Source organism: Typopeltis vanoorti, chromosome 5 (assembly GCF_054136105.1).
Source record: "Typopeltis vanoorti isolate ZY-2024b chromosome 5, IOZ_Tvanoo_1.0, whole genome shotgun sequence".
Lineage (NCBI taxonomy): Eukaryota > Metazoa > Arthropoda > Arachnida > Uropygi > Thelyphonidae > Typopeltis > Typopeltis vanoorti.
In genome coordinates, this window is record NC_143553.1 from 48,961,860 (window position 1) to 48,979,005 (window position 17,146).

General features: G+C 35.2%; 1 protein-coding gene across 1 annotated transcript; it reads right to left on the reverse strand.

Moving 5' to 3' along the window:
- Positions 1–4,989: 4,989 nt before the first annotated feature.
- LOC150106385 (uncharacterized) lies at positions 4,990–10,619 on the reverse strand. Its single transcript, XM_090392985.1, has 5 exons — positions 10,463–10,619; positions 9,331–9,391; positions 7,382–7,569; positions 7,089–7,247; positions 4,990–5,214 (listed from the first exon to the last, which is right to left on the reverse strand). Exons 1-5 carry the CDS (start codon positions 10,592–10,594, stop codon positions 4,990–4,992), a joined length of 765 nt encoding a protein of 254 aa, XP_090249111.1. The 5' UTR covers positions 10,595–10,619.
- Between the last annotated feature and the right edge of the window lie 6,527 nt (positions 10,620–17,146).

Below are 17,146 nucleotides of genomic sequence, written 5' to 3' on the forward strand. Positions count from 1 at the left end.
AAAATCAAAAGAAATCAAGTGTAAACTACATCATAAGAGAAAACACGACATATATAGTAACTACCCTATAACAGAAAAACAAAACAAAAACAAAAATACATTATATTATGCAATGCAGATGAGAGTGTGCATTCTGAGTAACGGCGCCATCTATATATAGACATTAAGAATTGCAAAGCAACTACCCGATGTGTACATTTAAAGGCACTTGAAGAAACGTACTCATATTTTTTTTTATTAACTCCATTAATATTATTCTTCAACCTTTTAACAGTATATCGTCAAATCTCTGACGATATACTGTTAAAAGTGAAGGAAGAGTGACAATTGTTTTCAATCTCAAGATTCATATTTTACTTCATTGAGCAAATAATTTGTATGCAGTTAGGGAGAACTGCATACAAGTTCTTTGATTAATGCAGAGAGTTGTTCAACACAGAAAACAGTACCTTACCAGTTATGATCAATAGATTATAACGGCAAAACTGCGGGTAGATGGAAAATTTGTGGATGAAAAATGAAAATTTGTAGATGGATGAAAACTGAAATTACTTACTTCACAGAGACTTGAGACATTTCTTCGAGGTCCATTCATCAGATTTGAATTATGGTACGACAATTCTTATGATGAACTTTATGGCGAAAGTAGTGCCAAATTTTGAAACGACTTCCTTTGTTATCTGATGAATAATTGCTAACAGAAATGTAGCAACACACAATCGCATCCATCCCATTTTTATTATTTTAAACATTTTCTACACCTCGCAATCTTATTCTTATGTATCCCTTGCATAGTCTTATGTTTGCAGATGCGTTTATTTTAAATAAATAACAACAGAAATACGGAATGTCTTACAGCACTTTTTAAATTTTCTTCATATTCTTATATTTTTAGGCGCAAAATTGTCACCAGGTTATATCACATCATAGGATAGACGTATCTATTAACTTGGAGACAATATCAGTAGTGATATAACTATTGCCCTTTAATCAAAACTGATAAAACCTACGGACTCATTTCCAAGTATTTCCTCAGAACAGTTGTTTGATCCTTGAATTTTTTTCTTGGAGTATCAGTATTATTTTACGGTTTGTAGTTTTCTCATGTCTTATGGTTTCCTGTCATCATTGTATTCACTGAAAACACATTGGTTCCAATAACATGTCTAGGATGTGAAGAACCTTTATTAAAAAGTGCCAGAGTTAATCGGCACCTCTTCAGCTAAAGTTGATTAGCATAAAGAGATAGGAAAATTTTTTCCCTTTTGGAACGTTGGCGTTTTCTTCCAACAAAATATAAGTTAAATGTGAGTTAACATGTTCTACACAGGAAAGAGAAATCGGCCAGGGAATCAACACAGTTAATAGATAGAAGATTATACAAACAGGATTAACTGTCTTATCAGCACCAGTTAGATTTCAATGAAGATCATTTAATGGATAACAGAGTATGAGTGTACATCTAGATGAAAATTTTATACGAGTGCCAGTTCATGTGAAATTAAATGCTTAATAAAATATTTGCATATAGGAAACCAGATATGTGCTTATCGTTGTGCGAATCTGTTTAAGCGAAAATGTCTAATTCTCAATCCGACATTCTTATCTAAAATTTCTTCTTTGCTCATACTTAAAGAAACTATTTAAACTTATCAGGATACCATGCAGATCGTAAATATGGACTTGCTGAAATGTTGGTCATAATCTTTTAACTATTTTAACTGTATTCCAACATGCAACATTTTCAAAATGGAACACTCACAAATTTGGCTGCTTCCGAAGTCGGTACAACATGAGGCGTAGATCAGTTGTGTTTAACTGAACCCATTTCCTTTATCAATATTATCAGGTACAACACCCCTTTGACTTCGAGTTCCTTTTGTCACATGCTGCTTGAAGAAATTGTCTCGCAGCTAAATTCAGCTTTATTCTTCTCGTGCTACATTACCGCTACCTATTTAATTAATGTAACCATTGCGATTACCCCTTCAGTACTTACCCATCAGAATGATTTGGCGATGCATTTTGTCTTCATCAGCAACTGATCCACTAGATAACACCTATATACACTTCTTGGAAAGAAGTCAATGGACACTCCCACTGACTAGGAGCATCGTGCCATGTAACCAGTTACCTGTTTGTAAACAGGTATATATTGCAGGATGATGCTCCAAAATCAGTGCAATTGTGTCCGGATAAAATAACTACGAGAAAGAAACTGACGCAGTTTGAAAGAGGCGTTGTTTGAAAGAGGTTGCAGGCCTATTGTTTTTAGCAAATTGTTGACCAATGGTGCCATTCTAGGGCAACACTCATCACTGAAACCATACTGAGATGAAAGCGTAGGGAGGAGTCAACTACCAGTGCTACCCGCAGTGGACGACTCACCACACTCACCGAACGTGACTGCAAGGTGCTACGAAGGATAATATGTAAAAACCGCCATTCGTGTGCCGACATGTTGAACTGAGAGTTCTGCACATCGACTGGAACACCAACATCCATAAAAACATTCAGAACTGAGACTCACAACATGGGCTTCAATGGTAGGACTACCATTGAATCTTGCATGAAGTCCTACCACTGGTAGGACTACAATATGCTAGCTCTACTTTCACCGGAACCAACATGCAATGGTGCAAAAGGCATGTACAGAGGATCAGGGAAGCTTAGAAAACTCTTATGAAGCGACAAATTACGCTAGAGACCCGCTACCAAGCAAATGGATTGGTGTGAGTATGGTAGATGGCCAGTGAACGTCCCTTACAAGTGTGCGTAACAACAACTTTGAAATTTGGAGGTGGAAGTGTGATGGTATGGATCAGCTTTTCCTGGTTTGGCCTCAGTCCTCTGTTTGTGGTGCCACGAACATTGAACTCCAGATGTTCAGAGTTATCTGAACATTCTGGATAATGCAACGCTCCCTACTTTATGGCGTTTCTACGGAGTTGACCATTATCTGAATCAGCAAGTCAAATACACCATGTCAAAAGACTGCTGCTGTAACTACGTGCGTGGTTTGTGGACATTAACGTCGCCACACTTGTCTAGTCTCGACAGAGCCTTGATCACAAACCTACTGAACATCTCTGTGGATGAACTGAAAGGTCTCGTGAGATCAACAGACGTCCATCTCCACAACAGTCTAGAAACTCATTACATGCCTTTCCGCATAATCACTTCATGGAAGTGATGCATAATTGTACCAATAACAGAGCTGCGTAACTTGGTTTCTCTTAAGCATCGGTTCTCAAAATTCTTCCCATCGATATCTGATTTCCCTGATTCTTCCTCTCTATTAGTTATCCTATCAATAAATAATTTCTCCATACAAGTTCAGGCTACCCCTCCCTCCGCACCACTTATATAGAGGAGTTGAACAAAATAATGGAAATACTTGTTATACATGATTTTTATTAAAATAGTGTTGACTACATTTGCTTTCTGTAGAGTTCGACTTCTTCTTGGAATGGACTCATAAATATTGAATAGTTTCTGGTGGAATTTTGCACCATTCGTCTTTTTAAAGCTGTTTTTAAAGATGCCGGAGGTCGGAATCTGTTTCTTATCTTAGTCTCGAAATCTGACCAGAGTGGTTCAATAATTTTTGAATCTGGTAATTGTGCTGGTCAAAGAAATTGCTGGAGTTCACCTGTATGCTGTTCAAGCCACAAATGTACAGTCCAAGCTGGGTGAACGGAGATATTATCGTCTAGAACTATTTCACTGTTGTTTGAAAATAACGTTTGGATCATTGGATGCACTTGATCCAAAATGTCCAAATATTTACTTGAAGTAATTCTGCCATGAAGAGTAACGATTGGTCCAAAATAACATCACGACATTGCTGCCCACCCGAACACAGTACTATACTCCGCAGTGCTTTACTGTTGGAACCAAGCATTCTGAATAGTAGGCTTCCTTAGGTGTTCTCCATACGTAAACTTGATGTAGGAAACAGGATGAAGATCGATTCATTTGACGATATCACACGTTCCCAGTTTTCTAATGTCCAGGTTTGACAACATCGTTTACGCATCTGAGCATTCTTTTCAGTAATCAGAGGTTGAGTATTCGAAGTTCTAATGTAAATATTTGAATTATAAAGCTCACGGCGGACAATTTTGTAGAAACAGGTTCTCCGATATGAATATTCAGTTCTGCTGTTACCTTTGATGCAGTGATATTTGCAACAGTCTTTCTCAATGTCCGACGACCTCTCTCTCTCTGTCATTTTTTATTTTCGCCCACTGTTACTCTCTGATGATGTCTTGCAATGATCTAGGAATGCCGACATAACCTTAGTATCAACGAACTGTTCTCTTTCCAAGTCTGATAAGTCTCCTGTTTTCCGATTTTTAACACAACATATCACTCAGTACAATCATTAATGTACTTGCATGAGAATTACAGAGTTCAATATGAATCTTTATATTGCACAAACAAAACAACAAGAATCGGTGCTGCCACCCCAAATTTTTTCAATGTAGCCAGCATAAACATATTCCATTGCTATATATCTTAGTGGTTCGTTTCTTTTGTCCAACCGTTTGTGTGTTTGCGTGTGTTACATAGAAATAAATAAAAAAATGTCAGAATAACACAAAAATTACTCAGAAAACGTCTGTAATAATCATCAATAGGATTAATATTTAGTGTATAATTTAGAAATATTCAAAACAAAAAGAATGGAAATCTCTCCACAGATTCCCAAATAATATACGTTTTTGTCTCAACTCTAATACAGTTGAAATTGTTCAGAAACTTCGAACTGATCCGAACGTTAATTCTGAACATCATTTCAGGTATTGTAGCGATTAATCAAATCAGCATGCAATATATTTATTATTATGATATTTATCAATATCACAGACGATGCAGCAAAAACCTTTAGTACATATTAACACCCCTGGTGGGCTACAAGTTCGGAAGAAAAAAGATGGCTTATTGACTTAAATGCACTTATATTTTAAAATAAGTTCACTCTTTCTACCACGGAATTGGTTCTCCATTTCGATCGAAAAATCCTCCATGATGACTTTCGTTCAACTTTGCCATGGTTGAAATCAATGCTCCGATACTTTCTTCGGGTTCTAAGAGGGCGTCTGCTGAACCCATGTCTGTCTTCACCCAGCCCGGACATACCATCACCACAAGAATGTTGTCTTCTTTGAGAGAAGAAGCCGCTGCTCTCATGGCCATGTTGAGTGCTGTCTGTTGGTAAGCATATAAAGATATTAAAAGCATTACTCATTGTGAAATATGACATACAAGTAAGCAACTTTGACTTAAAAGCACACAAAAAAGATAATTCAATTGGAACAATACATTAGTAATATCTTAAAGGATATTGTGCTAAGGTTACTTTAGGATATCAACATAGAAATATGCATAATTCTGATATCATAATATGCAGGAGAGTATACTGAACGTGGAAATTACTTTTCTATATCAGTATTAGGAGGAATTCATTGCGCTATTAATTTTAAAAATATGCGAAACCTATTCTGAAAAACGTGAATCCAACCTTTACAGCACTGATATCTCTGAATCATTTGAGATCGAGAATCATGGATAGTCGCTACTGCTCAACAAATTCTAATACTAGAATTTAAAAAAAAAAATTAAGGTAACTGAACACTGTACGGGAATTAATCCCTCTCATGAAGCAAGACGTTCAACACAGACTTTGCATCCATGTTCTTCACATCATTCTATGGGCTCCAAGATGAATGGAAACACAATCAAAACACGTGCAAAGAGTTATCATATTTCTTCATTTTAATTATATCCGCATGGTTAGCCTAGTGGCTGTGCGCTTCGCAATCATATGACTGGGGAAGGAGTGTCCCAGGTTCGATTCCCGTCGAAGATGTGAGGAATTTGAGGATCTTCCTCAACCATAGCCAAGTTAGCCGGTCTTGGGCGCGGGCAGTAGGTTTTTTCCACCAGTTTACTGGCATTTTTCATCCCGCAAGCAGGCAAACCAGTTCCATGAACACACACACACACGGATCTACAGCCATAAATACTTAACCCTCCCATGAGGGGGACTCATCTCGCCCCAATAGGGACGGGGGGGGGATGAAACTCCATACGAATACATACATTTTAATTATATCCATGATATAATTCTGAGAGAAAAAAAGTAACAATAGAATGTTTGGTGCAATACGTTTGAGAGACGATGAGTAGGTATGCATATCGAAGATTCACACACTGTTCCTATTGCACATAGCAGTCGTCATGGCACTGCAAATAATAAACCTGGCCTCGCTCACTAGCATCCACCAACTTCGTGTTCCTTGGAACATTTAAGAGCATGCGATTTGTTACCGACTGCTAAATGCAGCGTGCTGTCTTTTTCTTGTTAAAACATTTGATATTATTTCTACTATGCCAAGATTGAAGCCTTTGGAGCTATGGTGGAACAAATGCATGGATTACACATTCTACGTCTTTGAATGTGTAATCCATGCATCTCATTTCAGAATGAATGAATCGTGAGTATCATTTTTCTCGGACTCTTAACAGACACATGGAAAATACATTTTCATCTTGAAAGTAAGTTATTCTCTGGGCGGAAAAATGTAGTACTCTTTACGTACTCTTAAGTACTTTAAATACGAAGCATTTTTGCTGAAATCAGTAATGTTTGAGTGGCCGGCCCATGCCAACTGAAGGTTCCTTCACTTATTATTCACGTACAGTTTGTATGTTGCAGACAACACGTGATGGATCGTTCTTCATTTTAAAGATATTTTCACAATAGTCTGTTCGGTAGAATGTAAATTTGACTACAGCTTCTTTTGCCAAGCTTAGATAGCCTAGTCGCATCTGCAATGCGATGCTAGTTGCCGTTTCTGTCTGAAGCAACTCTCGAGAAAAGAAAGAACTGATTTCCATAAAGCACTGTACATAGTTTAGTATTCCTCACTAGTTTAACACAATATAAGAAGATAATTTAACGCAGTATACTGAAAGTTGGAATGATAGATAAAAGAGATAAAAAAAACCCGAATAATTTTATAACTTTCATTATGTTGCCATGAAGAAAATATCTACTTTTCTAAAAATAAAAAACTTACCTTGCTAACCCTATAAGGAAAAATAGAACGATAGGGAATCCCTTCTGTGTTTGCAAGAGAAGAAACGACAGAAGATATGTTTAGAACAGCTGACTTGGAACAACTCATTCCTTCGATTTTGGAAGACATTGCTGCTTTCTTCAGAAGAGGCAACATCGTCTGTGGGAAGAAAAAAAAAACCAAAAGAGAAAAAAATAGATGAAAACAGGCAAGATTGTTTTAGATGTACGAGCAAATGATTGAAAAAAAGCAAAAATAATTAGTTTTCTTGTAGATAATATTTTCGACCTTACCTGAACCACCACCAAGGGGCCAACTGTATTCGTATTAAAGTGAAATTGCATATCTTCGATAGTTACATTTGGGAATTTACTGGACGTAGCAACTCCGGCATTGTTGATCACTAAATTCAAACCGTTTTCCCCAACTATTTCCTCAATTTTTTGCATTGTTTTTGATATTTCCTCCTGTTTAAGAATATCTGAAATTATCAAAATAATAAAATAACTCACAATTGGCAACACCGAGTCAATTTAAATTGACTCGGTGTTGCCAGGAACAAAAACTAAATGAAACAGAAAGAAATTTAATTGAAGGAAAGCTATTACGAAAGTATTTACTTTGAATTCAAAGAAGGGAATAAGACTTGCCATGTTCCAGATTAGCGTAAGTATATGAACGAATAAGAAACATTTCTACTACAACGACAAAGATTTTTTTGCTGTTGTTAGTTAAGGACGTGCGGATTTTCTGAGCTATGAAAGGTTATTCGCTTTTTAACGAACGAGTGCGACTTGTTCAAAAAAAGTGGTTGCGATAAAGTCACTGAACATTCTATTTACACATTTTTCCCTCCTATCCAAAATGTATTCTACTTTGTTATTCATATGTATTATATTATAAATTTAGAAAGATAAAAACGCACTTCATGTGAATAATCTTTCTTTAGGACGGTTGTCTAAGCAATTTCGATCGCTTTAATAGATGACGTGATATTTGAGATCTAATATGAAAATCACATCATAAATAAGAAGCGAATAACCCTTTCGTGCAGTCAGCCTGACTTCCTAAAATCCTAATGAAACTGATGTATTTTATGTGCATCTTCTATCTTTCCCAGTTTACAAGACGTTAAATCTTACTGACTCTTAACTCCGTTTGTTGGAGCCCTGAAATGGCTTGAACTAGTTTCAAATTTGGTATACAGAGCAAGGATTTAGGATTAGCTAGTCCATTTCATACCCACAGTACTAGTAGAAATGAACTTCAGGCTAACAGCCTATCGTGGACGAGATTAATAGTTATTCATAAATAAATCTGATAAAAAGAAAATTTTTAATTTTTATTATGCTGTTACTAAAAATCCGTCCTTTGAAATCTGCATACTACGTTAGACTATTATTAAAGTCATAAAACCAATTCTAAAACTGTCTCAAATCAAAGTGAACTCAACTTTCTTCTTCAAGTGTCATCCCCTAAAAATAGGTTGGCAACCATGTCACGGAACGTTTTCTTTCTTTTGCTGCTCTGGAACACTGATGATAATTCAGGCTAGCGCAAGAGGAAGAGGTATGAATGAATGCCTTCTTGTCTAGTTAGATGTCCAAAATATTTAAGATTTCGTTCTTTAATTATCTTCATTAATTTCTTTTCGTTTTTGCTTTCTTTAAAACATCTTCATTTTCTCTGTCCATGATATTTTCAACATTCTTCTGATAGTCCATATGTCGAAAGCTTCTAATTTTTTTTCTCTGCTTCTTTATTTAGAGTCCATGGTTCACTGTTGTAGAGAAGACTTGACCAGATATAGCATTTTATTAATCTTTTTCATGTGTCTATGTTAATGTCTCCGGATGTTAGAACATTTTTCATATTAATAAAGACTTTTATTGCTATCTCTAGTGTTCTTTTTATTTCTTTAAGGGAATTTCCACCATCCGTAAACATTTTTCCCAAATATATAAAAGACTGAACCTGTTCAATTTTCTTGAAGTCAAATTTATTAACCATTAATTAAGCTAAAAATTAGAGCGACAATGAGAATGCTGCAGCGGATTCAGGACTTTTGTCACAACTTTTCAAACGAATTCCTACATGAAGGAAGTTGTATGTAGTCTGCGTACTAACTTGTAAAAAGGTATCAAAATATAACTCAAACATGATTAAACTTTTTATGTGCAGGACATACACCCTCTCTCAAGGACATATTCTTAATTGTAAATACAGAGATGATAAAACTTACCCATCTTCAATATATGGACTTGGACTTCAGGAGAACAGTCTTTACCAATGGACTGCAGCTCCTGTTTAAAGAAAATATAATGAAAATGAAACAAAAAAAATATGTTGAACAAGCGGGGATATTTCAGTAATTCAGCAATATTTTTACCAACAGCTTTGGCAGAAGAAAAATTATTAAATAATAATAATATTTTTATCACGCTTCCATAGAGTCAAGCGACTCATCTAGAGGTCTCACTCACATACACACACATCTCATCATACCTTAAATACATTCACTGTCTCAGCACTCACAACGCGCTCTTGAAATGCATTCCAATCATCCACTACTCTCCATGCAAAAAAACCTACTCCTCACCCCCTTGCTCACACTCACCCTTACTATACAGCTTCTAGGGATGGCCTCTTGTTCCCCCTCCCCGTGTGTCCAGCCATTCTATTTCATACCTAAAAAGAATAATTTAGGTTAGCATGCATTTCTTTTTTCGTCAAGTAGAAGTTTGTCGTAAATAATCAATATTAAATTAATTTTTTTAAATTATACTTCACTATGGAAAGCAAAATGAGATTTATTACGTGTAGTTTTATGTTTAAGCAAAGTAATTTTAAAAATTAACAAAATTAAATACAAACAAAATAGCTTACTAACAATATTTATTTTTATTACTTATTCGCTGTTGAACAAGAAAGCAAATAAGAAATGCAATTAAAATAACTTCCCTCGCTTTAATAATAACCATAACTTTGTGCCAGAATGAAAGAAGTAAACCTACAAAGAGTAGGTTTAAATTACGTGAAAAATGCGACTCAACTTTTGTTCATATTTTAAAGTTTTATTCGGATTAGTTTTGGTATGAATTCTGGTATGTATGATGCAGAGAGGGAGGGGGAGAGAGAGAGAGAGAGAATCTATATTGAATGTGCCCTCCGTCAATGTTAAAAAGGGGGGGGGGGATGTAAATGGAATGTTGAAGAGAATTGTGCAATTTTGGTTGCACTGTTGGGAAATTGAAAAGTTGTTAAGCCTAACGCGATCTACTTTCACCATGCCGTTGTTAATTTGATCTAGACCTGTAAACGAATTACACTACTCCAGTTTTTTTTGATCTGAATGAAAAAAAAATGCAACTCACCTTTGCATCCTCGGGTTTCCGACAGGTGGCAAATAGGTGTTTAGGTGGTGGTTTCAATTGCACTAAGTGCCGAACAAATTCCAGACCTATTCCACGATTAGCTCCAGTAATTAAAATACTTCCTGCATTCATCTCATATAATTAAAATCTGTTTCGAATAACGAACCGAGATAAATAAAAATTTCAAAACAAATCAAATTCAAGCCACCAACATTAGAGAAAATGTAGAAGACAAACACGTGAACAATTTCCTGTAACAGGAAAGCGTGAAGCAAATATTACGCAAAGCGAACAAGTAACGAGTCTGAGTAATAGCGCCATCTATAAATAAGGATTGCAAAAACCAACAATAATGTTGTAATCATTAATACTAATAACTACAAAAGTGTCTTTGTCATCTCTGTATTCTAGTTAAACTGATACGCATTTCCTCCTGCATGCAGAGGAAGTTCATTCAAGTTCATTCAAGTACATTTGCTAGATTTTCTTTCTTTTCAGCAGAGGATGTGAGCTTAGAAGTAGTCGCTCTAAACTAAAGCGTCAAATTTCCGTCAAATGTCTTCATATTCTCATATTTTTAGGCACAAAATTGTCACAAGGCTATATCATAGGATAGAACTAGCTCATAAGATATATCATAAGATAGAACTACTAACTTCGGGAAAATATTAGTAGTAATACAACTATTGTCCTTTAATCAAAACTGATGAAACATACGGACTCATTTCCAAGTATTTGCTCTGAACGGATGTTTGATCCTAATATTTCCTTGGAGTATCTGCATTATTTTGCGGTGTGTTTTCTCATATAAGCTTATGGTTTCCTGTCATCATTGTATGCACTGAAAAGACATTGGTTCCAATAACGTCTAGAATGGGAAGAACCTTAATTGGCACATTTTCAACTAAATGTTGATTAGTATGTGTCATAAAGATGTAGAAAGATTTTTTTTTGACGTGAGTTTTCTACCTACAAAATATAAAAAAAAACACAAGCAGTTATTAGATAAAATATTATAAGAGCTTTTCAACTAAATGTGAATTAGCCGGTCTCACACGGGAAAGAGAAATCGGCCAGGGAATACAGACAGTCAATATACGTAGAAGAATATACAGATAGCAATAACAGTCTCATCAGCATTAATTAGGTTTTAATGAAAGTCATTTAATGGATAACAGGCCTCTGATTCTACGAGGATGGTCTGAAAAGTTCTCGGCCTCAACCACAGATGGTAACACTATCGGCAAGATTTTTTTTTCTAAATTGGTACATCTGTCATAAGCATACATGAGAAATTGCAAGTCGTTCCATTTATCAAGTAGTTTGTTTTACGCAGCTGTCTGAAGCAAAAGTGTTGTCTGTATCCCTTGAAATGGATAAAATTGGGTATCATGAGGTTATAAAATTCTTTAAAGAATTTTAAAAATTTAATTTAAAGAATTAAAAGAAGGTTTAAGGCCAAAAGAAATTCATTCAAAGTTCATAAAAGTTTATGGGCACTCATCTCCTTCATTTTCGACGATTAAGAAATCGGCTGTCGAGTTCAAAACGTGGCAGTACCAGTCTTGAAGATGATCCACGTGAAGGATGTGAAGGAAAAGTGTAACAATACCAGAAATCATTGATCAAGTGTAAGATATAGTATTGGATGACCGGCGAGTCAAAGTGCGTGAAAATCCTGAGATTATAGGCATTTCAAAAGAACGTGTAGGACATATTTCGCGTGCAGAATAGCACATGAAAAAGTTTTGCGTAAGATGGGTGACGCCTGCTCAATGCAGATCAAAAATGCACTCGCATGAAAATCTCTGAAGAGTGCTTGAAGCGCTTTAACAAGAATAAAACTGATTTGATTTTGTTCGTCGATTTATTACTATCGACGAGACTTGGATTCAGCAGTACATACCAGAATCCAAAAATCTAAAGGAATTTTGTTTATTAATTATCTTGAAAAGGATAAAACAATAACCAGGGAATATTATTTCGATCTTTTACCCAGACTAGATGAAAACATTAGTGAGAAAAGACCCGATTTGCAGAAGAAAAAATCATCTTTCAGCAAGACAATGCACCTGCCCACAAAGGTGTTTTGACAATGGGAACATTAAGGGATCTGCACTATGAATCGTTAGCACATCCACCCTATTCCCCAGATTTGGCTCCCTCTGACGTCTATTTCTTCCTAAAACTAAAATTCTTCCTCGCTGGTCAGCGTTTTTCTTTGAATCGAGAGCTGATTGCAGTTGTAGAGGAGTATTTTACAGATCTTACTGAGACCAACTACAGTGACGGGATGATGGCGCTGGAGCATCGCTGTAATAAATGTATTACTCTTAAGGGACATCATGTTTAAAAAACAAAATTAATTTTGAAATTATAAATTCGTGTTTTCATTCTTAGGTCGAAAACATTTCATACCACCCTCGTATATCCATATCAATACATTTCAAGAGTACCACGTTTTCATGTGAAATTAATTATTTCATGAAACATTAGCATTTACGAAACTAGGTAGCTAAGTTCGCTGTGAGAATCAATTTATGCGAAAATCTGAATTTATTCAAAAATCTTTTCTTTGCTCATGCTTAAAGAAAAATTTTCACCTCATCAGGATACCGTACACACCATAATATGGCCGTAATATTCTGTAGTTTAGCATGTAATCTTTTGTGAATGCAACATTCATAAACTTAGTCACTTTCCAAGTGAGTACTACATGATCCCTGTCACCAATTGGAGGCACAACAGTTATGTATTTAACTGACACTCTCTCTGTCAATATTATCAGGTTCAACACCCTTTGACTTCGAGTTCGTTTTGTCACATTTTGCTTGAAGAAACTGTTTCGCAACAGATCAATAAATTCCATCTATCCAGTCAATGTTCGGATAATTAATTCTCCAATAACGATTACTAGTTTAGTACTCGATTACTCGTTTAGAATGATTTGACGATGCATTTCGTCATCACCAAAAACTGACAAACTAGATAACAACATCCATGTGTCTGATCTTGTTAGACTCCATCTCACAGTAGAGAGCTTCCGACTCACGGCTACATGGAAAACCGATACTGATATTATAAGCACAGCTTTCTTCCCTAACTGGACTGAAATCATCTAATAATATTATTAGCAACCACTCCTATCTTGACTATTCTTCAAAAAAAAAAAAAATGTATGAATTACTTCTATGAAGAAGTGATTAATACATATTAGTATCATTAACAGAGATACTGATATTTTAATCATAGATTTTTATTTAGCTTTTCGTTTTTCAATTGCGTAACCTGATGGCTCTTACCCAGGTTCTATCATTCCTCTCATCACCATCCAGTTTTCCTGATTCACCCTCCCTATTTTGGTCTCATTCCAATAACTAATTTCTTCAGACTTAAGTGCAGGCCACCTCTCCCCTATTATATAAATCCATTCTTCCTTCTTTTAGAATCCCTCAACACTGCCGAAAACTGGAGATGTTTCGTTTTACACAGTCAGCGCATCGAATTGCTTACTGCCACAGCTCTTCTTCTTAATTGAGTTTGAATATCCTTTCAAATCCTCTCTCATCGATCAAATTGTTTTTTTTTCTTACTAGAACTACAGTCTCTTTTACTCCTTTTTTTTAGTTTTCAATTTCATTCGTTAAGTGTTTTAATTTTATTTTAGCGATCGAGAAACTCCAAGTAGAAAGCTGCTTAATCAATGGTACTGTATATTTTATAATGGAATAGCCATAACAAATACTACTATTCTTTTTGTTTTTCTGTACGTTACTGCTTATAATCAGTGAAGTACAGTAACGATAATTATTGTTACATAATATTTTGCCTGCTACAATTGTTTTGTTGTTTCTCTTTTTGCTACTTATCTTTATTGTTCTTACTATGCCTTTGTAATAATTTCTCGTCTTTTTCTTATTCCACGTCGAGCGTAAAATAATTTGATTTATTCTTGAGATTGTCATAGTTATTATTTTTTGATATCCTTCTTATTGCAGTACTAGCATGGGGTAATAATTAAACACTATAAACATACTTTTAAAAAAAGTGTTTATATTCACGTGATACTTAGGCAAATAGAGGTTGTTATTAAAGATAAAATGCACATCCCGGAGTAAAATATAGTCAGGAATTTCACGTAATTAGTAGATAAATATACCAGACAATGAGACGATTGATATGTTCCTAGAATTAAAATCTGCTTGCACAAACTTATTAAACGATCTTTTAAAAAATATTAGACTGTTTACATACCGTAACAGCCAAGGATTCGCCAGCGCCATTTGTGAATAGCCTACATATTTGCTTAGAATCCTAACGCATTTAAATTTGAATTCTGAAATCTCTCATATAACAACTATCTGCTAAAAATATTAAGTCATATAAAAATTCCCTCTGACTAAGCCAGATCATAACTCTGGATTATTCTAATATAGGGCTTGGAAAATCAATCAATATCGAGTAAAGGATGAGACCTGAGGATTAAATACTGCGCAAGATTCTTTTAAACTCTAAAATCATACAGGGAATCGCTCGAATAACAAATATTGCGCAGTCATCATTATCGCACAGAATATTTTAAAGCAAGAAATGTGCATTTTCTATGTAATATTTATTTTCATGTTTTGTGAGAATCCCACAACTTATATTTGGAACTTATAAAATATTCTAACTTATAACTTACAACTTATTATTTATATCCCGGGTGGTTGAATGTTTACGTAATCTGTGAATTTCGCTTTGAAGACGAAACATAATAATTCAAAGTGCTTTTGGCTTCCAGTAAACGATGTCTTAGTACCTTCATACAGATGTACCTAAAAGCCTCTTAAGCGTATATATAAAATATATATACTCAGCGTATATACATAATACTTGGTCACGAGCTTCAGCACGTGGTTTAGGCAACTATTCTGGTTAGTAATCGTTGATCACATTTAGAAAAACAAAAAAATCTTTCTGAGTTCGATAATGGACTTAGTATGGGTGCCCGTCTGGCTGTATTAATAATTGTTAGTACATTAATGAATTTTAAAAATAATTAAAAATCATTTAATTGTTTTTAATTATATGCATCACTTTTCAATATCTGATAACTCTTTCTGATTATTTATCTGTATATACAGATAAAGTCGAATATCTTCATTCTATTTTTATGCCAGTTCCACCTATTGTTCATTAGCACTCTTGGCGACTGCCCCTACACCGTTGAGAAGAAATGATCTTTATTATTACATTGGCGTGAGTACTGTAGTTAAAGTAGTTCGGCAAGTTTGGAGATGAACTACAATAGAAAGGCATTAAATCGCTTGCTTCTGCATGGGTTTTAATAGACATAAAAGAGGGTGGGAGATTTCAGATATTAATTCTGATTGACGCTGTTCATGAAAATAGAAAAGATACCAAGAGCTGCCAGTAGAGTCAATTAGTGAGAGATGAATCATTTACCAACAAATTACTCATTTCAGTATTGAATCACGTGTTTTCATGAAACTCTTAGGGGAACCACCCACTCGAATGAAAGAACGAATGATAGTCAATGTTTGGAGGAATTTATTTGTATAGAGTTAACAGATATTTAGAGATCAAGTAGTGCCTTAATTTGTCATATATTTATTCATAGAGAGATCCGAAGCTATATTAATTCCAAAAAGAAGAACTGGTCTATTGTCTACAGATCTGGGACTTGTCGAAAGGTAAGACTGGAAGAAACGGGTTCCTTTTGCAAGAAATAAAACATGCTTACTTCATTTCTCGCAAAATATGTCTTATTAGCATTACGATTAATAACACGGTCTGAATATTGCAAGGCTTTACATATGAGATAGACGAAGGCAGTGCACTGTCATCATCAAGCCGTATATTGGATATGCATTCAAATAAGAAGTTAATATATATATATAGAAGGAACCGAGTAGGTGAGTGAAACGAATCCTGAGGAAGACTAGAATTATTTATATAGTTTGAGGTTTAAGATTAAGCCATCCCACGTAATGTTCTTCCTGACAAGAACTTGAAATTCCAGTAGCAAAATCAGAAGAATAGAGGACATGATGGGGGCTTACTTAATAGACTTTTGTACCAAAGCCTGTCGAACTGCCTTAGAAATATCAAGAATGCCCACTTGAGATTCCTCAAACCTTTCCACGAAATTTGTCAAAGGTGGATCCGATCCCCTAGAGATCGACAGTGTAGAATCTTTACTGGAGATCATTTATTAGTTGAGAATCGTGTAGGTACCAGAAGTTCAGTAATAATGATTTTCTCCATTATTTTAAGAAAGAACGGAAGTGATTGAAGGATAAAGTCCTTTTCAGGAATTGTCTTTTTGAGGAATGGGAGAATATGTGCAAATTTCCGGGACGAAGAATAAATACCAGTGGGATAGGGTAGATTAAAAAAAAAGATAACACTGAACATGAATTCACACTAGAAGAAAACCCTTCAAGGGAAAATGTCATCGGGACATTTTTGCATCCATTTTGAACAAGATCCTTCAGATCGCTTTCGGGTAGAAATCAAAATCAACATTGAATGATTTATGTGTTGTAGGAGAACATTATACAAGAATCTTGTTTCTTTCTCGTGTTGGGTCTAATGATCTCGGCACCAAGTAACTTGGCTTGTAGAACTTGATTATTGCATACGATATAGCAGTTATCCTATCTGCATTATCTGCTATGC

Excerpts from the sequence above, each read along its gene's own strand:
- LOC150106385 (XM_090392985.1), bottom strand. The coding sequence starts at position 10,594 with ATGAATGCAGGAAGTATTTTAATTACTGGAGCTAATCGTGGAATAGGT. Across the intron at positions 9,392-10,462 it reads GGAAACCCGAGGATGCAAAG|GAGCTGCAGTCCATTGGTAA; the intron begins GTGAGTTGCATT and ends TTCTTTAAACAG. Across the intron at positions 7,570-9,330 it reads AGTCCATATATTGAAGATGG|ATATTCTTAAACAGGAGGAA; the intron begins GTAAGTTTTATC and ends TGATAATTTCAG.